Source organism: Mercenaria mercenaria, chromosome 1, assembly GCF_021730395.1.
Source record: "Mercenaria mercenaria strain notata chromosome 1, MADL_Memer_1, whole genome shotgun sequence".
Classification (NCBI taxonomy): domain Eukaryota; kingdom Metazoa; phylum Mollusca; class Bivalvia; order Venerida; family Veneridae; genus Mercenaria; species Mercenaria mercenaria.
In genome coordinates, this window is record NC_069361.1 from 86,920,537 (window position 1) to 86,944,149 (window position 23,613).

The 23,613-nt window shown below is 33.3% G+C and overlaps 1 protein-coding gene across 1 annotated transcript in view; it reads left to right on the forward strand.

Moving 5' to 3' along the window:
* Positions 1 to 5,080: 5,080 nt before the first annotated feature.
* Positions 5,081 to 23,613, forward strand: part of LOC123545412 (QRFP-like peptide receptor) — a 66,192-nt gene continuing 47,659 nt past the window's right edge. Inside the window, exon 1 of the mRNA XM_045331735.2 lies at positions 5,081 to 6,163. Within this exon, the coding sequence (XP_045187670.1) occupies positions 5,730 to 6,163 (434 nt within the window). The 5' untranslated portion in view covers positions 5,081 to 5,729. The remainder of the gene's footprint in view (positions 6,164 to 23,613) is intronic.

The following is a 23,613-nucleotide window of genomic DNA, read 5'->3' on the forward strand; positions in this document are numbered from 1 at the left end:
TCAAATTAGAGCTATTTGATACAACAGTTCCACCATTGCATAACTCGGTCCTGAAATTGATACTTATAACTTTAGTTATAGACATTATTTGTTAAGTAGAAAATCGATTTGGCTAAAGTAAACCGAGAGGTCAAAAGACAGTATCGCCATATCTTTATCGATACAACTTCTCTCATTAGAAGTGTTTTTATTTGTATACAACTGAGGTAAAGCTTTTTATATTCAGTCAAACAGATAACTTCAGTACATGATATTTTGTGCATTATTTTGCTTCATTTTCACAATATGAAAGGTAAACATTAAAAAAACCTACAAACATTAATGTCAGCCAGTAAAACATGCATGTCTTCGGTCAGTGCTGATATTTCACAATCAAATACAATGTTTCCCACGCCTGCGATACAAACAGGTCCTGTTATCTTGCTGTCCGTTTTTATTGTTATTAAATTATTACAGATATCTAGCAAGCTGTTGCCAAGAGACTGAACACATGTTGCCTCTCAAAAATTATTTGATCACATTTTTATTGTTTTATGATCTCTCAATACGCTATCAATACTGAAAGTTCGCATCTGAGTAAAGTTTTGTCAGGTCTTGAGTACAGGTTGATTATGTTCAAGCACATGAAAAAACAACTAAAACACCTCTTGTCAGTTGTTTGACAAGCGTAAACAAACACCATGCCAATAACTTTGTTTTATCAACCTGTAACAGATTACACGGGTGATTTAAGCAGACAAATGATCTTTGTAGAAATCTCTTTACACATTTACAACTTTTATCATGATACCTTAAATATTGCTTTTTTCGCAGTACTGAAAATATGTTTCCGGCAATAGTTTATATGGCAGAAGCCGGATAATTTCTTTATCCATTTGACTGAATACTCAACAAAGCAATAAAAGTGAATAGATGCATGATTAAAATCAATTCTAACATCAACAGCTTTAAAAACAACATAAATTTGGTTTTTCAAATTCGCAGAAAATTCAATTTCGATCGAAAATGAAATGCTACTTCGAATGAATGACTGTATTCTAAACGTATTTTCAAAATATGTTCAGAAACGAGGTATTTTTTATAATGTTGAGAGGTAAATCATCACACAAACAGAGGTTACATCCCAATATCATAAAATACCATGTCGGATCTCAAATGAATTTGCCTTCTGCAAAGTCGTTGAATACGTGTTCGTTATGCGTTCTCTTTTATGTGGTACTCCAATGTGTTCATTTATTTGTTTGTTTGTCCCGTTGTGTATTTGTTTTGGCTTTGTCTACTGCTGTAGGTATCTTTGGACCTATGTTTTTATATGTGGATTTTTCCAATGGACCGTTTTCTTGATTGTCCGAGTTGTAATTTATGTTACTGCATATAACTTTTGCTATATTTCTTGTTCTACATTTAGTGCGAGTGGTCTCCCTTCCATTAAATGTTTAAGTATTGGTCTCTGGAGAGTTATTCTACTCGACTGATTAACTTGTATTTGTTTTATTAGTGTCTGTTTTATGAAGCTGAAATGATTAATATAAGAGATTGTAAAAGGTATTCCAGTATATTTTACTTTATCATATGAAAGATTAAATGCCTTTTCTGTGTTAAAGTGTAAAAGATTAATGCCTTGTTTGTATACATTAAAAAAAAAGAACTAGTACCATATAGATTCAGTTGTTTTAATGGAGGGAGGCACATGGCGACCAACTCTTTGGACTGTTTCTCTTTTACATGAATAAATATTGATTGATTTCAAATACAAACACCTCTTACTGAAGTACACTTTCCAATCGATTAAAGTGTGATGCTGATTTCAACGTTCTATTACACGTTTTAATTTTAATTAACCCTTAGCCTGCTGGCGGCAAATGATTCTGCTTTTGCGACCAGTGCAGACCAAGAATAGCCTGAACATCCGTGCAGTCTGATCATTGTCTGCACTGTTCGCCATTCAGTCAGTATATTTTTAGTAAGCACCCCTTTTTTACAGTTAATGGTACTGTACTAATTGAAAAATGGACAAGTTCATAATGGAAATATAGGAGGGTAAGGGTTAGACATACAGAAGGAGTTCTGCACTATTCTGAAGTGCAATGAACTCCCTATGTTTATTGTACGATGTCCACAATGCTGGTACGATAAATAACATTGTCGCCCAACGTTCTATTTCTCTGTCAACTGAATAAACAAAAATGCCATAATAATGTTTATCCACCATTACCTGAAATGACGCTGTCCGTCGCAGACCAGCTGCCTGTTGTCTAAGTACACAGAAAAGCTGATGTTGATGAATGCAATAAGCAGTATATTCCTTTTTGTAAATTGCCCTACTGACACATATTCCTACGCGACTAGCCAAGTGTTGTGTGTTACATTGTGAACAGCAATACTTCTGCCATAAAAGGCACAAAAAGTTACATTATGATTATGTTTTCTGAAAAAACTATAAACATTGCTTGATCAGATAATCAGTATCAGTATATATTTTATTTTACAGTTGTTCTCTTTTTGTGAGAAGCAGTTTCTTACTATATGTGTACTGCGTCATAAATATAAGAGATTGAATGTGTAAATGAATGTTCCAAAGATGTTAAAAATACAAGGCTTGGCTATGGAATACGAAGAAAAATGCCATTACAAGAAGTAAGAGGAGATGATACTATTTAATTAAAGTCATAATTAAAGTAGATTATCCGTAAAACTTGTGATTTAGACTAAATTTGAAGCTTTAGGAACAATCGTCTATAATTCTAAAGTGCTAGGGCAAGGGAGTCGATAAGAGACGAGAGTGATAGAATGTGGTGTGATCTCCTTAGTTCACGAACACTTTTAGCAGGGTTTAAATAATTCTTTTTATAAAATGTTTAATTTTCAGTATGGTTTATATTACATTTATATCTCAAAAAATAAAACAGAGTTCACCCCGAGCTGTTCTTTAATTTAAACAAATGTTGTTGTTTTTCTTCTTGGGAGTATGCCTCTTAGCTCTCCTCTACCCCACCCAACATCACACCATCCCACCTAACCCCACCCCAGCCAACCTCGTTCCGACCAATTCCACCTCACCTCACATCAACCCACATCACTTCACCCTATCACAACATAAACATATTTTAACTGCACATCAAATTTAGGGCTTACTCCAATACATTTGGATGCACGACTAAGTTTCACTGTAAACATTCTAATTGACAAGAATGAAAATGGAAATAATTTTCATAACAAATTTGATAGGTTTTTATACAGTTTTTAAAGGTTAACTTTTTTTCTTGAAAAAATAAATATTAGATAATTATTTACAGCGAACATTTTAGTAATGTAATAAAACAGTTGCAACTCCATGTCGGTAAAACAAATTTTGCGTTTTGAAATAAAAACTGCCGTAATGAAATAAATGTATTTTCTTCGCGTGACAACTAACCTATATGTGATTTACTACACTTCCGCAAAGGTGATATGCATAACTGTGACTCGTTTTAATCTTAAAACCAAAATACGAAAAATTCATCAAACTTGAGAGCCTCTCTGCTAGTTTAAGCAAGGATCATAAACCGTTAAGCTTCCGTATAGGTATACAGACACTAAATAGGAAAATTGCGCGGAAAAAAAATGATATTCCCATAATGCCGGATTCAAATAGTCATCAGTTTTCTTTGCTCTGTAGAGTACAGATTTACATTCACTATATATTCTGTATGGAAAGAAAAAAAAGCGTTTATTTTCGTATTTATAAACAACATTCATAACGATTTCAAGTACGACCTTTTCCGCGAGAGAAAACAATATTTTAAATAAAAGCCAGGAACTGTATTTTTTTTGGAAGACGAATTCTTGGCGCGATTCATGGATTTGCAAGAGGTTTCAATGTGGTTTATACCCGTATAAAGGCACAAAAAATAACATTCAATTCTTTAATATTTTCTGATGAAAGAGCTTTAATAGATTGATACAATAACCTCAGAAGATATAAGTTCCTATGTATTGAACTGTTTTGTAATCGCACACTATCTAATTTGGTCAGTGCGTCAGTTTTAACTTCAAAGTTGCCTTTAGGATTTACAGAAGCCAGATTATTTAATGAAAAAGGCATGATATGAGCCGCGCCATGGGAAAACCAACATAGTGGGTGTGCGACCAGCATGGATCCAGACCAGCCTGCGCATCCGCGCAGTCTGGTCAGGATCCATGCTGTTCGCTTACAGTTTCTCCAACTCCAATAGGCTTTAAAACCCACTATGTTGGTTTTCTCATGGCGCGGTTCATATATTCATGGACTACCTGTTAATTTTCACAGCAATATTTTCAAATGATTATGTAGCAAAGAATATCTTGTTCGATTACCAACAGTTGTAGCGTTTCACTTTTAGTTTACTTTAAAATTTATGTTTCTGTCAAGGACAAAACTAATCTAAATTTATGATTTTGAAATACATCTGTTTTATACGTTTAAATTTCACTATTTTGGTGGCATCATATACTGTAAAATCATTTCGTGGGGATGAAATTTCGTGGTTTTGGTCAAAACGGCAATTTCGTGGGGATATTAATTTGTGGATTTCAACTTTTGAACATAAAACGAATAGTAATTTTACTTGTTCGTGGATTGACTCAACCACGAAATCCACGAAAATTAGTCATCCACTGATATTAATGATTTCACAGTAACATTTTTCATAGTTTTGTTCCGACAAAGGAGACACATTAAAATCCAACCCGGTCCTTTCGTTTCTTCTATGATGACACATATCATTAAATTAATGAATTCATGAGTTTTGAATTAATATACATTTTGTATACTTGTTAAATGTTATAAAAGTAAAATATTGCAAAAAAAAAAAAAAAAAAACACCGTAAAAAATATGTACCTGGATCACCCCTGTTATCAAAACAATTAACCCACCCGCGTTGCATAAACAGGTACAGACACATAAAAATAGTTCAAATCTATGTTCATGTATTTGAATTTGTTTTATTACCCATCAAACTATGTCATAAATCAAAATCAAGCATTTAAATCTGTATCAACGATCTATTTTTGTTTGTTTTTGTGTATAACCTGGTGGATATGAAGAAAGGAAAACAACTTTGGTGGTAATAAACTGACTCAAAACATGATTAAAGAAATCGGAAGTTACCTGTTTTGTATAAAGTATAACATGTAAACAATTTCTGTTATCTAAAACTGTCCGTGGTGTTTTTCTCCATAAATATTAATAGTTTTGTTTGATGTGAGTAAGATACCCGCAGAATATTCAATTATTACTTTTTTCAAAAATACTGTCATCTAGTCACACCGGTATAAAGCTTCTTGGCGCATGAATTTCCAATAGTTGTCAGGCAGAGCGTTTCTCGACGGACGGATTGAAATACCATCTGATGAAAATTGATGAAATGCTACAATAGTGTCATAACACCGCGAAAAATCAGTTCTATAAAGTTGTATTTGGATAAAAGAAAAATAGCACTAATTAAAATCTTCGTTTGCTGAATAGATTAGCGCTCAAGAGTTTAGGAGAGAAATCGATTTAGATAATTACTTAAAAACAAACTCATTCTTTACCTCTGACACACGTTCTGAATATTTTTTGAGAACGTGTTTGGAACGTTTTTCTTTGAGGAGAAATTAATCTAACTGCGTTTTAACAAACTTTCATACGTTTATAACGTTACTTTCCTTGGTAAATATTTTTATTATAATTTACACAATTTGCTGTCAAACGTTTAATCCAAAGAATATGGAAATAAATTATACATTAGAAGATCAGTCTGAAAATGTTTCTGATGGAAAATATGTGTTTAATACCGGAAGTATATGTGAAAAAGCGACCGCCTACCACCAGGATTACACTCAACTTACACCAGTTACAATTGCCGTAGTTATATGCTATATATTCGTGGTAGTTTTAGCTGTTCTTGGAAATTTACTGGTGATTTGGACAGTTTGGCGAAACTGTAGCATGCACACGGTCACAAACTACTATATTGTCAATTTAGCCATCTCTGACCTACTGGTGGCATCTATTGTTATGCCGCTGAAACTTCTTGAGTATACTGCAGACTGTGAGTGGCATATTTTCAAGAGTGATGGGCTCTGCTCAGTTGTATATTACTTACTACCTATATTTGTGTTCGCAAGTGTACTTACCTTGGCGGCAATTTCAATTGAAAGGTGAGAACAATTGTTTTCTCTCCCTCCCCCCTCTTTCTCATAGTCCGCATAATAAAACGTAAATATTAAAACGTAAATAATAAAAGTCCTTGGAGTAGTTCAAGAACTGTTGTTACCTAATATGCATATATTTATTATTTAATGTGAAAATTTTCTGGACGCAAAAAGATGTTCCTATGCATTTTGTGTTATTGAAATAAAATTAAACCATAAATCAATATCATAGCGTATATACCGACGATTTATAAGTGTGAAATGATCTGTTTGGGAAATTGGGCAAATGTGTATTTTACATTTTTTTCGCTAGCTGTTTGCTGAAGGTTACAGCAAGGGACCATAAAATTATACTGTTATCTAAATCTTATTGCATATTCTACATTTTAACAAGTTAGTTCGTCGCAGCATTGGCATAAGTGTGGTATGGCGATAATCAGTCGTTAGCATTATACTTGAAAACAAAATATATAAGAAATTTAATAGTGTCTTGCTGAAAATAGTGCACATGTAATCTTTTTGTCGAGTATCCTTGTGACGGTTCGAATAATGCATCCTTTGAAACTATATTTACTTTTTATATTTTTGTATTGCACATATTCTGTAAGTTTTTTTCTCTCTAGTTTGAAGTATTTTAAGTATTTTCTAATTCGTTATTTTGTAATTTTTTTTTCATGTATCACTTATTTTTAAATTAATGCATTTTATTTGGAATGCTTTTTAAATAAAACTAAACATTTGTGCTTTTTTCCAAAGGAAAGCAAAAAGTGAAAAAAAGAACATGTATAGGCCTACATATATATCTCATGTAAAGACGAGGAGTATTTAAACCTAATTATGTGCCTTGATTTTTGATTTGTGAGGGAAAAATGGATCTGAATTAAGTAAGTAGCAGTTGAAATGTAAGAAATGAAATAAAAGTTTAAAAGAAGAGAACAATTATGGACTCTGGGATCGAACTTGCATCGAAAAAGTACTAAGTCCGAAACGGACCGCGCTACCACTCTGTCACCTCGAGGAATTACTCTTTGTGCATTTAATGGACTTAATCCTATTATAGTTTATTTATACTATACCGAATATCACAGCTGCAATGCATGTAAAACATTATTTCATTCCGTTTTTTTTTCTTGTAATTTCTATCTTTGAACCCAGGTCCAAGTCGCTGCCGTAGACACAAACGGGATGAGTGTAACAATAAACGACAAAAACTGAAATTAATTTAAGGTGAATAGGAACGACGAGTTATTTCCTTGTATTTTTCTATTCTTGATATACTTGTACTCCAAAAGAGACATTCGTATACGAGCGCTCGCTCGGAATGTGCTGATTATAATTTTCAAAATAGCTTTATTTTGCTGATTTTGTAATGAATGTAGAATGTATAAATATCTATTTAAAAATGTATTTATTGCTCCTAATTACGAAAGACCTTTATGAAAATAGCTTATGGTAAAATTACACCCACCTGAAATGCATTCAAATGTCTGCTTCGGAAGCTTAATTTGCTAATATGCTTTAATATAGTTTCGTACCATCGCTTATTGGAAAATTTCTCGTTTAATCTTATTAACAGTTGAAATACTTGGATAAGATCGTAGACTCTTATCGTTGAAACTGACAGAATACGGTCTATTGATAGACAGGCGTTTACCCTGTACTGATGAAACTGTTGATGAAAAAAATATCTCTTTTGTAACATGTTTAGCCGCTGACATTTTCAAAATTGCATCTTAGCATTACTGTAGAAAGACTGACTAGAGTAGGTAGTTAGAGGGACATGACGAGAATCCTAATTACGAAATCTCTCGATTTTTATGGGATACTAGATTTATAAAACGGTCACGGTCTTTGTTTCGACAAAGTGAGAAGAGACAGACACCAGCAACGACATGTCTCCATTCACATTGAAAGTTATGCACCCAAAAGAACAATTTAATCACAATAAATATATAAACGAGATTTGCATTACAGAATAAAAGTACGTGTACAATTACAATAATTGCAATATATTATAAGTGCAAATGACAAAGATACTGTTCTAGGGTACTATATTGATAATATTATATGGCTAATATCCCCTCTGTCTTTTTAATACGTACGATTAATTCACTCGAAGCTTTCCAGCCAAAATATACGAAACGGATAATTATAGAAATAGAATGATACTTTAGCGCCATTTACATTTTTTTCCAGTAATATAAAGAGTGTCTTGCAACAGTAAACACTTTATGGTGCTACTGGAATATCACGCCATAGACACGTAACATGATACCTTACCCAATCACATTACACAGGTCCCGGGCTGACCAGTGCTAGAACTCTCCTCTTCATGATGAACGCCAAACGAGGAAGCTACTTGTACCATGTCATCACATTTTTCTATATGAAACGGCCAGGGAGTGAACCCACGATTTCCCGTACTCAAAGCGGGCACACTACAACTAGGCTACCGAGGCGGTTATTCTGGTTGTCCTTTGTGCGACTTTTTCTATTTGTCATAATCTTCAGAATCATAAACCATTAGGCCATACCAAATTGATTAATAGTTCTTCGGAAAATTTTCAAAAAAAAAAAAAAAATGGGATCGAGCGAGCGAATTTTTTCCCCTCAATTTTGATTTTTTCAGAGGCGGGTACGTTTTACATGGAGCGAGCGGGTATTTTTTTTTCCAGCTTGGACCCTAAAAGGAGGCATAACCAGTTATGATTATACATGAAGTTAACATTTCTTTAAGAATAACACAGAAATCAAACATTTAGTGTGACTAACACAGTAGATAGCTTTTCTCTATGTTTTAAAGACTACATGAATGGTTTTGCAAATAAATTCTTGCCAAAACTCACTGAATCAGTTTGTTTTTATTTTGTATTCATAATCACTAAGGGATGAGTGCCTTATTTTTAATTTTGATTGTTCTACATTAATCTGAAGGCGTGCCTATTTAACGGCAGAGGATGAGGAATATTTAAGGCAAAACGGGCACCCAAGTGGAATAACATATCTTCTGAAACCCAGTTAGATGGCTTCGACACATGAGCAACTTTGTGCCCCTAGTGAAACTCCAAACGGTAGAGGTGAAGGGAAAGTAATAAATCACTTGACCAATGAGACCAAACAGAGTTGGGCACACACATGCTTCGACATTGCTCGAATCCCATTGGAATAATTTCTTAACAGATCAGGCTAGCTTAAGTTTTTGTGGTAGAGGTTCATTTCTGTCAAAAATGATAACAGACGGACAAAAAATGATCCCAATATGGCCACTCTTAAAAGTGTTATTTGTTGTGCTTTGATTGACCAAGAAATTTTGAGTTGGGAAGGTCTGTTTTTTCAGTTTCTTTCTTTCATTCAATTCACAGCCAATTAATATTCAAACAGGGAAAATTGGGGTTACAATACGACAGAAATTATCTTTATATCTACACTACTTATTTGAAAAGCTAAACATTTTTTTAATTGAATATATGCATTTTGATAGAATATCTGACTGCCGTACTAAAGAAGTTACGTTCAAAATGATTTGGGCGCCGAGACAATTAAATTTAATGTGACGGATCAGTCAGGATCTGTGAACAAACTTTTTTTTTTAAGAAAGCACTTTGCTTTGGCTCTAGATCTAACATATTGAACTAAACAACTGATAACAAATAGTTTGAAAACTTTATCTGAACAATATTTCTATGTTTAATCCAAATATTTTTAATTGAATCCCCGTGCAATTCTTACAAGTCGGGCTCTGTTCTTTTCACTGTATTCTGTATTGAACAATCGTAGAACGTGCCTACTTCATCACCTACCGGCACATCGATGGCCAAGTGTGGCATTAGCACAGACACTCCAGATTTACAACAAATGATGAACAACGTCATAATTCCTGACTTTTTGAGTTTGAGTCATCAGCTACATGTATTACAAACGCATGAATTCCGATCAATATCACTTTGACGCATTAAAACAGCGATAAAACCTGTTTTGCCGTTATCATTCCGGACCGCGTAATCAGAATTTTTTTTAAATTTTTTTTTTCGGAGATTTTTACATACGTGCGGGCGGGTGATTTTTTTTCTTTTTCTCGGGAATGAAATCATTGATGCGGTAGTTCCGACGAACGACAAATCAATTTGGTATGGCCTTAGTAATCAAGGATTGGGATGTAGAATCGGTAGTTATCTGGCAATGGTTTTTTTTCACTGTTGCATATCCTATATCGAGAACTTAGGTTTTCATAGGAAAAGGGAATTATTACTCACCAGACAATTCTTAAAATTAACCTAAATCTTTTTTAAAAAAAGAGGTAAGTGCGCCACACATAAAAAAGATAATAGGTAAGGGTAGATTTCTCGGAAGTACAGAGCACCACAAACACAGACTCAGAGCAACGGATTTGCAAAGTAGGCCCACATCAAAAAGAATCTGTAACGGAAAAAACATTATGGACGTGTTGCTTCAAAAATCCAACAAGTACATATTAATTTTATGCAAAATATAGAAGTGTGTGTGTGGGGGTGTGTGGGGGGGGGGGGGGGGGGGGGGAGGGGAACAAAGATGAGTATTCAAAAGGGAATGCTAAGTTCTTTAATCACAGTTACCCTACTACGTAAACCACAGCAGCGCAGACACTCATGTACTAAAGACAAACACACACACATAACTAACTTACATAGATAAACAGACAAGTAAGATATAACAACACTGTAGGACACCGCCCAAGATACACAGGCACACAAGCTCACAAACGCACACACGTAGGCAGGAAGAAAGAACAATCGGGCACCGACTTAGGATTCCGGCAGCCAAAATTAAGGAGGACACGGGATGCCAAAGCAAGGGAGCGCAAATGAAAGGGGAACGGATGGGAGGGGAGAGGTGGGGGGGGGGGGGTGTAGTGGGGAGGGATGGCGACGATAGGGGAAGTGAGGAGAAAGAGGAAAGAAACACTAACAACAAACAAGACAACATACGCAACACAAAGTACAAGACAGACAGAACACAAGTTGAAAATAGGGGCACCGCCTTGGAACGGTCAGTAAACTGGGGGTTTAGACGCGTTTAGGACATGCCAACCTCGCACTTACCATATTATCAACAAGTTAGACAGCACAATGTAAATAAAATTATTCCCCGCTGAGAAAGGCTCTAACATTAGTGAAATACAAGATCATATTAAATAAAACATAAAATTATGGTAAATCTAAGGTATAATTACACTAATGTACTCAACAACTTGTCTGAAGTCAGAGCACGACTAAGAAAGCTGCAAGACAAAGTTCCACTCCCTCCGTCCGTTTTATGTAAGCATCAAGAAGTCTTACAGCACCATCAAATAGGAAAGCGTAGCGATTAACTGTAACATGCATGCACTGTGCTTCACGATTTTCGCATCGTATCCTCTTTTGATAAACTTTTAAGCACATTTTACAAATATCTGATTAAAATAAGGACTATGTTAATTTTCCGAGTTTTATAAACTACATCTCCATAGTATTTCGGGTGTGTAATACCAAGTTTTAAAAGTGTTTTAAGGTTAGTATTATATTTCTTTAACATTTCGGACGATCTGTAGTAAAATTTAGTGAAAGCTTTCCGTAGCTTATGATAGCGGTAACCCTGTTGTAATAATCTTTTGGTGATATGAAGATTTCTATCATTAAAATCCACTAACTTTAAGCAAGCTCGTGTAAAAACGAATAGATTGTGAAATATAGACACCGTATGATGTTGCTCGAGGGACATCTCCATCAAGGTGGGGGAAATTGACTATTTCAAAATTAAAATCGTCTCTTTTATCATATATTTTCATTTCTAGATTATTATTCACAATTGTTAAATTTAAGTCCAAAAATGACGCTTCTAAATCTGAAGTATTGGCCTTAAGCTTACACAGGTTTCTGTTGATAATAGAATATTCCATTAATTTGTTTGACTCGCATAAAGGTACTTTGTAATAGCGGATTGTAAAATAATACGATATGGAATTATTGTATTTTAGCAGACTTTTAAATATAGTTACTGCCTTAGAGCAAGACTCTCTTATATCGTTACTGTTTATTTCCCAAGAGCTGGATGGCAAATACTAATAAATCATTTTGCTTTCTTCCGTACAAATACGTCTAATTTGAAATATTCAAAGTGATTTTCAAATCGTTTATCTTTAAAATTTATGAAAGTATTTTTTTCAGTTCATATGATTTCCCGTGACATTGCCGAGAACGATTATCAGTGCAAAGATTAATGATTGAGTTTTTTCATCATTTTATATCACAGTTCATTTAGGAGATGATTACTTGAAAATGAAATACCAACAAAAAGACTATTTGTTAGTTGCATTTAATTTATTACACACGACGTGAGTTCCTACAAATAATGTATAATGAGAATTAAGAAGACCTTTTATAAGTTTTTGAAGTTATTCGATCCGTTGACAAGGGCTGGAAAATGTATATGGGAATTTATCTTGCCTCCTACAAGTTTCTTGCATTTCTATTGGTCAATAGACGTCACGTGGAGACAGGATATATTCCATATCCTGCTAGTATAGTTCAGGCTGAACACCACTAAATCCAGCTGTTTTTTATTTCATATAAAATCCACTCACTTCATAACGGTGTTTCGACATTTTCTAGCATATCAGATTTTCAGAGACTTATATTCCCATAAAGAACTAGATCGCTACTTTAGAAAAACAAAAAGAAAAGGGGGTGTTAACTTTTATATAAGAAAACTACAGTTCGTTAAATACAACCCGCTGAATTTACTACTTTTCGCTTCTTTCAATTTCTCTTTTCGTGACATTAAATTCTTACGCCGCCATTTTTATCTAGCATGCGATAGGAACATGCCGATTTCATTAGAATGCAAAGTGATACATACTGAAACGCGGTAGGGTAAAAGTAAGCACGTTGCTGCCGAGAAAATGCACTAGGAAAGGAAAAAAGATTAGTACTATCTATATTTGGACTACTTGTGACTAGACCTGCGGAGGCTTACATTCTATTTGGTACTAGACCTGCGGAGGCTTACATTCTATTTGGTACTAGACCTACAGAGGCTTACATTCTATTTGGTAGTGATCAGCCTTCAGATATGAATTTTGATTAAAACAAAATGGCTGCCACACTGCTGGCGTAATTGAATCAAGTCAGATTATTTATTAGCTCCAGCGATAGTATCGTTTACGAGAGTAAATTTAGTGTTTTCTTGCCGAATTCATTTTACTTAAGTTGAGGCTCATGAAGTTTGACAAAAGTTAGCCGTAAAAGCGGAATAATGGGATACACGGACGTTGAAATCTTGTTTTGGAAGTTAAACAGCTAAATCATCGTGAAATTAAGGAATTGACATATTTGTTACTCAGCAGTTTGTTGTAGGATCATTTAATCCACGTGCAAGATAAATGATTTAACAGGCAACGGGATGAAAGCCGAAGTATCAAGACATTTATGACATCGTGAAATCCGGTAACTTTCGAAGGGATGGAACAAGAAGCTTTTTAGTGTTTCTGATCAAAACCAGTTCATAACCTGTGTAAATGAGCTTTTGTGTTTTGTGATTTAACCAAAACACAGGTCATTGGGCATTTTATGGCTGGTGTAAATCAACTATAAACAAAACATGATGACCAAACAAATGATTGTAGGATTCCAGTCTGCACTGTAAATAGCATTGTTAAGTTACAAAATGTGTTGATTATAGCATGTAAGTAAAGGGTAGTCGGCAAGATAAAATCGTTACACTGCTTGTTGGTGACAAGCCTGATATGGATTTCCGCAACAGCATATATCCCGTATCCTGTCACCAATAAGCAGTGTAACTAATAATAACGCCAGTGTATCGTAAAAAATATAACTATTCCGTTCAGATCAGTGGTTCAGTGCTTAATGCATGTTAGATTTTCGCAAGACCTATTTTTGAAATTAGATTTTCCTATCCTATCTGTCATAGATTGACGCATTTCAGAATAAGTATGAATTTGTTAAACATATTGAGCGTAATTAAAGATACCAATATAAGAACTGTTGTGTTATATTTTTTAAAGATGTGCATTGACCTATAAAAGTTTGTAAAAAAATATCATTACCTCCCTTTGCCTATGTTGGTTGCGCAACCAAGCTATATTGGAAAAAAATGACTTGGGTTTAAAATAGGTTTCTGAAAATTCGCAGTTATTGATTAAATACATCTTTTATTATGAATTTACAACATCATATGGAATTCAAATGAAATACTTCATTTTCACATTAAAAGTGTGCGGATGAGGTAAGGGATAGTAACAGTTTTTATAAAGTTTTATAAATTCAGAAAGAAATGTAGCTATAATACGGTGGAGACTCAATGGACTCGATGTCCTTGGTCTTTTATAATTCTGGACAGAATATTCAAAAAGTGGAAAATGTCATAAAATGTTGCTTCAGTGTGACGGTACCGTCAGCGGAGAAACTGTTTGACAAAATATTTCGACTTTTTATTTAGCGTCAACAAAAACGATGCAGAGACAACAAAAACGATTTGTCACGATTCATATTGAAAGTTATTGACTTACAGAAAAAATCTAATCAAGATGAATAAATAAATAGATAAATGAATAGATGAAGATTAATAAATAAATAAATAAATAAATAAATAAATCTTTCGTAAAATGTTATTACAGTAATTGCAGCATTAAAGTACTATTAGTTAGATAATTATATTGTTTGAGATATTGTGTAAGTATTTCTATTTGGACATGACCTCTCCAGCGACTTTTAAACATGACAAATTACATCAATTCCTGCTTCTGGAAAACAATCGACGTCACGAGTATTGGTAGAGATTCATTTTGCTAGTGTCGTTTTGTTGTTCCCGTGAACATTTCTCTGACATATAGTTTGTTATTGTCCGATATGAGATTTCCTCTTTTTCAGACTCTGAAACTATTATAAACCATTCTATTATTGCATGTCAGGATAACTATGGAATTGGACAGTAGAATCTGATAGCCGAAAATGGTATTTGTATTAAACCCTATTCCGAGACTGCATGTCAGATTTTGAGCAAAACACAGTTTTAGAATTGACAGATCGTAGTTACGTGAAAATTAGGCATCAGCCATCTAAAATTAATACCAAAAGTTTGAATAAATAATCTTGCCGTAAATTGGGATAACGATTCTTGATGCGTATTTTTTTTAGAAGAAATCTTCAATTTGTTAGAAACTGTATTGCAATTTTCCACCCATAAATTCTATAAAGGATGTCAATAAATACATTAATTTGACAAATTGACACAAGAGCGCTTAACTAAGACAATAAAAGAAACCGTGCTGTCGATTTTGTAATTTAATTGGATGATTGTCAAAAATGTGTTATAATATAAAAGGAATAAACAATGTAAGTTTTAGAACGGCATATAAATCAGAAGAATGACATATTCATGACGTACATGAAAATAACCAGTACTGTGGGCTCATGCACAAATATAGAGTTTAGCCCAATAGAATCTTAAAATATGCGGTATATTAGGCTCAACAAATTTTGAACAATTTGCAAACCATTGACAAACTAACATGTTAAATTTAGATAAAAGGATAATCGGTAATTTTGTACATAACTTTTAGTTACATTCTACGAATACGAGTAGTTGTTTAAATGTTTACTGCGGTGTATAGTTACCATATGGGTAAAAGACCTTTTTAAATGAATATGGTCTTTTTAAGGTCAAACAAGACATCTGGTGCTTTAGAACATTAATATTCAACAAAGAGGTATTTGCATGTTATCTTTGATGAATTAACCCTAAGGGAGTGTCAGTTATTTTGTATCCTGTATTCGCAGTTTGCACAATTTATGTAGTTCTTAGATTTCTTTATTTATTTCTTACTGTCTTAATGAGACTTAACATTTTTCATATTATCAGCACGTTGTATATGACCTTCGTTTGTATACAGAACATATCTAATTATATTACTACCATCGGGGGACTTTCACTAAATGAATTTAGAAAAAAAAGTTTTCAGATATTGCGCTTAGTTTAAAAGCGCTGATCAAAGTACTTGTGGAAAGTAAAAGCTTACGAGACCATTCAATCCTTTAAATATGAACAAAGGCGAACTAATGAGCAACAGTAACCTGTTATGACGTTTAATATAATAAATGATAAAATCTGTAAAAAGATCCCATGGAAGCATAGAATGCAATCAAAAAAGAATAACAGCAGACTCAGTTTGATTGAGTCTGTTCATGAGAGGTAATGAAATGTGCAGCACCTCTCACGCTTAACTATTGAATGGACTCCATGATTCCAAAGGGCCAGAAAATATAACAACACTGAATCCAATATGCTAATACTATTATACCCCATATTCACCGTATCCCATATTCGGTGTATAAGGCCGCTTGTCCGTGATTTGGTCTAAGCAAACGAAATTATATTAGGTAAAAATACATTCTATTGATTCCTTACGCATCCGCGCAGTCTGGTCAGGATCCATGCTGTTCGCTTTTAAAGCCTATTGCAATTAGAGAAACCGTTAGCGAACAGCATGGATCCTGACCAGATGCGCAGTCTGGTCGCGATCCATGCCGGTCGCAAAGCTACTATGTTGGTTTTCACATGGCGCGTCTCATATGTGTATTACAAGGTTAACATGCATGGAATATCTGCCAGTCTAGTTTTGTATTATAAACGAAGGTACGAGTACCATAGGAAAAAGTCATAATAATTATCAAACAAATATAGAAAAACACAACTAATAAATTATGTTATCTGTAACTTCATACAGTAAATACAAATTGAGGAAGGAATAAAACACATTACAGGGGACGAGTATGAAAGTCTCAGTTATGTTTAGAATTTAGGAGTTGTTAAGCATCATGAAGAATAGAAATAGAGAAGTCGTCACAACATTTGATAGGAAATCGTGGTTAGAACACTGTTATATTCTTTACTATGTCAGCCTATTGTCTGTCCTCTTTTAGTAATAGATTAGTATAGAAATACCGTGCCATATGAAAATTTGTAATAATTCATTTATGTCTTTGTATACTCACATGTTGCATATGTAACTTGAGTTAATAAAGTTCTGTTCTGTTCTGTTCAGTAAACTTTCATGAAACGTTTGTAGATAAATGCTATGTTTGCTTTCCCGTTCACCCACAAAGTATTTAATTTGCGCAATAAAATATTGTATTTGTATTGCTTGTTCTTTAAAAGTTTGGACGACCTGTGGTAAACTGAAATGAATATTACTGTGAAAATGTTTTCTGCTAAAATACAACTCATTGTGCAATGTCAAAATTAGGAAGTAACGCGACTGATATCCTGTAAAGCTGGATATTGTTCTGTCAGCTGTATCTTCACTAAGAAATACGGCACCGAAGAGATAATTGGAAAGTAATTGAATACGCATTTACGATTCTAAAGAAAACTTAATAATTCATAAGAAGTAAATGACTTTCCTTTTCTAGAATAAAAAATGCTCTTTCATTACGACCGTGTTTAAGAACTTTGGGAAAACTTAGAATGAAACTAAGTGGCTATTAAAATTAAAATATAGAAGTCAGTTAACAAAATTATTTAAAGGCTCGTCCTATTTAAATATTAAAATACGCCTGTTAGTGTAACAACAACCTGCAGCTTTGATTTTATAAAGACAAAACTCTATCAATATTGCATGATGTATGATAACAAAAGTCTTAGTAATTTATTTCTCAACACCCCTAATATTTCAATGTTTTATGTTTTATTTGCTTAATTTACAAGGAAATTTAATGCTCATCTCATCACATCACTACTGGAAACAAGTACTTGATGCTGAATTTCTACATACATCGTGTATTACGTGTCATTACAGTAAGTTTAATGTCTTTAAAGCTTTTCTGTTGAGTATATTTTATGACAATGAATGATAATCGTAGCAACAATAAATTGAACGCCCAAATGTGTTATTCTATGAAGTATAGATACTGGGCTGTCAGACCAAAATGTTGTCATAACAGTTATAATCTGCTTTGATGGAATAATATTTATGCTAAATGTTAACATGATAAAATCTTTTATAACTTATTTCAAGTAAAAGTTGGGTATGTGCCTAATATCATCATATTAATGAGTATCTGAGTCTCTCTCATTAAGAAATTCAGGTTTTTTTTTTATAACATTAGCTAGTCTTGGATTTTGAATTTACTAAAAGATAAGTCACTTTCAAGGTTTTTGAAAGCAGACTAACCTTACGCTATATTCTGTTAAATGTATCTATCTATGGATACTTTTGATATAGACTATAATTGATGAAATCCCAAAATCAGTGAAATATCCAGATATTACCAGATGGTCATTTTTATATAATAAATATTTTTGATTTAAACGGAAATGAAGACAGAAATGTACATATTTAGCAATTTGTTGGAGCACTAAGCCATCATTTTACTTTAGAAGAAATAAAAAGTCGAATTTGAAATATCTGAGTACAATCTCTAATAGTCATAAATAGTAATACTTTGTAATGTGGAAAATGTACTCGTATAAATCACGTTCCAAGCCAAAACGTTGGTCATTACACTCTCTTATGAACAGAATGACGTCACACTGAATAAAGCGGGAAATATGGAAATGAGAGGTAATATTTCAAATTATATTACCACTGTGAGACAATTCCTAGAAATTTTGAAAGTGGAATGTCAAAACTTGGACATGCTCCTTATTGCCTGTTTGATATCTCTAACTTTTACCACACGAGACTTGAGCACGTTCGAAAACAATTATGTTTCCAAACACTTTGCAGAATATTACTATAATAGGAAATTGAAATAGATGTTGATTCTGTTTATACAACACTTCGGAGAGGACAATATCCAAGTAATGCACATGGGGAAATAAGGTTGCTGTATCAAACGATTTACAATAGATTACACCATGTTGAAGATATTAGACTTCGCAGTGGTGTGCTATTTATTGATGAGGTAATTGCATCTTGCCATAATTTACAAAAAATCTTCAATAGCTCTAACTGGGAAGAAATTGAAAAAATACCAGAAGTAAACAGGGGTCGTTTTTGATTAAACTTTGAAGTGAACACTACATCAAGATGGAAATTGAAAAACGGAAGTAACATTATGGTTAAGTTATGTGTACTAATGATTTTGTAATTTTCTAAACCAGTCTTGAAGTTCTTAGAACATTTATAAATAGTAGTTGTAATCTTTAAATTCTTAGAACATTTATAAATAGTAATTGTAATCTTTAAATTCTTAGAACATTTATAAATAGTAGTTGTAATTTTCAAAACCAATCTTGAAGTTCTTAGAACATTTATAAATAGTAGTTATAATTTTCAAAACCAACCTTGAAGTTCTTAGAACATTATAAATAGTAGTTAGTAAGTTTTTGTAATTAATGTTTGTTTTTATTTAGATGAGACTGTTCTCAAACACATGTTATAAGACCAAGAGAAACTTTTTAAAATCATTTTTGGTCCCGCTTTGACAGTTGTAAACTGTTACAGAAAAGAAAACTGAAAGAACAAATTTTTGAAAGAGAAGAGAATACGTTCACATTCACATTTGAGCTGTGCATGGAAACCAACATAGGGTTTGCGACCAGCATGGATCCAGACAGCTGCGCATCCGCGCAGTCTGGTCAGATCCATGCTGTTCGCTAACAGTTTCTCAATTCCAATAGGCTTTAAAAGGAACAGCATGGAGCTGACCAGACTGCGCGACGCGCAGCTGGTCTGGATCCATGCTGGTCGCAAACCCACTATGTTGGTTTTCTCATGGCACGGCTCATTTAATTTGCACAGTAACAGCTGTAATAATGTACCCTATTTTGCCCTCGTTTGAGTTAAATGTCGATATTAGTTGCTTTTATATTTAATTGATTTAAAAATAGACAATGAAATAAAAGTCATAGACAGGTACGTTGACCAAACCATGTTAGGACATTTCATCTTACCTGCAGACTTTTGTTTCTTATTTGCACTAATATTTCAAATGTTCAAATTATTTTTGTGCATTTGAACATTGTAATGTGAAATCTGTAGTCAACAATGTATGGCAGTAACTCTAACCTTAATGAGTAAATATACAAACAGGTTTTAAAGAATATCATAATTATGATTAACATGTAGAGGGTATTAATTTTTTCATGTATATAGTTTTTATTTTGTCTTACGTATGAATAAAATAACTATCATATACATTTGAATTTTATGTTAGTGACAGCAATACCTCTTTTGGTGCAGCAGAAATGCAGTCTTATTTTCGAAAGGAATGAAAAACGTTATTAATACATCATCAACAAAGATATAGGATTATTAGAAATGAATGTGTAGCTGTACGACATATTTCCGACATGTTTTTTGTATATTTTCTGGCGCCTTCGTTTAAATCGAAAGTGAAACGATTCCTTGATTAGTTACTTTAATTACATTAAAGCCAGACGGGTCTGTTTCAATAAGTTTTAAGAGTGCGAATACTAGCCGTACTATGTATATCACCTTCTTTTATTACATTACCATCTTTTATGTCTCCTTCCGCTCCAAATTTAATCCGGTTATTGTGAGGCGAAGCAGGCAATAGAGTACTTTTAAGGCTACTCCTGATTTGGTAATTCACAAAACACACTTGATGAATTTGTATGTAGAAGGCAGAAATTGTTCCATACAGGGCACTGTAGAAATAAAACTTAGTACCTTTTTTTCACAATTACATCCATTGGTTCAGTAAATTTCTCTTTCGGCCTAAAAATCTAAATCCTGTTCTAGCAGGATCAGAAACCGTTTCAAATGGACAAAACTATTACTGTCGAGCTAGTACTGCGGACGTTATCTTGTTACATTCAAACTGACTTTTCTGGAGTTGGCTTTAAAAATGTAGATCTCATATATCGTCAAACAGGTATTTTCTTGTTTATTTATTTGTAATGTATATAAAGCCAGCTCGTAAAATATACCCTAAATAAAACATTGTGTGCAGATCAAAGAAATACATAAAATGGAATAATTAATGAAAAACATGGGTTCAAACAGCCTGCATTTCAATGTATATCTTCTATTAATGAGTTATTGCTGATAAGTAATATTAGGATATGTATGAATTTAGATTACAAATATTTATACGTAACAATAAAAACCATTCTCAGAATCGAAACTTTGCAAGCTGTCACGCATTTAATTTGTGGCTAAAATTTATTTATATCCTGTCCATTGATTGCTGTTTGACAGTCATTTGGTTTCGACAGAATAAGAAAAAGCAGTTTTTGAATTTTAGTATCTGAACTTCTGTGGATTTTTTTTTTAAACATCAAAATGCATCCTTGGATGTTTATTGACTATTTTGAGACACACCACATATTTACATTTAAACTCTTAGCTTCCCTGTTTGATACTGTCTGACGGAATAGTCTGAAGATTTGCCTTGCGGAGATTACATAAACATTGTCCTATAAGTTTTGGAACAGAGTGATAGCTTATGTTTAGTTAACCCATTTTATCTCCCCAATGAGCGATACAAGGCACCACGACCGTATTCCTTGATTTGTTCCTTTCGTCACTGTTGTTTTCTTTGTCAAAATATTTTCGGAAATATTGAAATAGTGCAAATATACCTAAATACAATATTAGAGGGTAACGGTTCGAAGGAACTGTTGTATTTGGACTAGGCTTTAGGATATCCCTGTTGGATATGCACTCTTGTTGTTTACTACGAAGCAAAATTTTGATTAACATTTAACAAAGGAGTAAATGGCAATAAGTATGATGAATGCAAATCTGACACATTTTTTTATGGGCAGAACTAAACAAACTGGAATTTTGAGAGGGAATCTGTGGTTATGGAGCCTGCATATCTCAGAAACTGCCAAAAGACAAAATAAAAATGTAGGCACCATATCCAAGGAGTGGTTAAACAAAAATCTAAAGGTATTAAAGCGGGAGTATTGGAACCACCTAGGTCGAAATGTTCAAGCTGAAAAATTAAACAACATAAATGTTGCGCTGAACGATCCGAAGAGATCGAACTCTATCAAAAATACGTAGAGGCAGTTATATGAATACGAAAGAAACATTTATTTTTTTTTTGTTGAAATATTATAAAGCAACTAGTAACGATGAACATAAGTTTGTCGAGTGTTGATCGATCCGACATAATAGCCAGATTTATTAGTTTTCTATACCCGTAATCTGTGTTAGTAAGTAAACGGAAAATCAAATTCACAAAGTTTCTTCCATCTCTAGAATGATTTAAACTGCACTAGAAAGATTAATATTAATAATCAAATAAATTCATATATTTATCAGACAGTAGTTTTCAACATTGTAGAAAAAGAACGACATTTTAAATCAATCTTAATCTCAAAGATAAAACGTATTTAATTTGAGTAGGGTTTTTATAGAATTAATTATTCTTGTTTAGTAATTTTTCGAATACATCTTGAATTCCAGTAACAATTGGTTTTACATTTTCCGCTTAAAATCTTGCAAAGAATGCGCTATTAACAAACTAAATGTGTTTCCGTTACCATATTGACATTGGGCTATTCAATTAAGGGGAAAAAAAGAGTATGCGAGAGAAGCGAAATGAATGATTTTGCTAGAAGAAATGTGCTCATTCTCTGCTGGTCGAAAAAATAAGCGGTTAAACAATGCCGTTCAGTCGAATGAATGCAAGAATTGACAGAATTAGGAGTACTAGGGTTGTCAGTCTTCCTGATATGTACTAGCATTTCAAACAATTATAAACTATGACGTTTTTTTAAAGCCATGTTTCATTCTGAAAAATATAACGACGCATTTAGTAAAATGGTAGTGTGACAAGCTCAAGCATATAATGTATAAGCTGTGACACAAGCGTTTGCTCGTGTATTATGCTTAATTTAATGCACTGTATTAAAAGTAAAATAAAATAAATGTCAATTTTCTTGAAATATTTACTTAAGAACTAAGAAGTAAACAAACACTCCACTATATATCTGTTAAATCAACCATTACAAGGACATGATGACATAGCATCGGATGGACAAAATGCAGTTTCTAAATGATTAGAAGGCAATAACTCTTCTATGATTGTGTACATTTTGATTGTTAACACAAACATTTACATATAATGTATTCTTACAGATTTTATTAACTATCACAACAGCACTCTTTTGTATTTGCCGAAGTATATTCTGAAGTTTTGAAAATTCAGGGTTTAAACAAATTCTACGTTTTAAAAAATATTTTGATCCGAATGTGAGGAACTACCTTAAGAGACACCCACTTGCATTTCAGCTCTTTAATCCAAAGTATAGAAGCAACACTTTTCTGCTATATTACACAATTTGTGTGGAACTGTAATGTGACTAAAGTAACAAAATAGCCAAACTTAAGACACATTTATACGAAAATCCCGTCATAACAATCCAAGACCCCCACTCTCAGCAAGCTGCTTTTTTGTCTAACCAAGACTCTGGCCAATTGTACTGATTCTCCAAAGCCCATT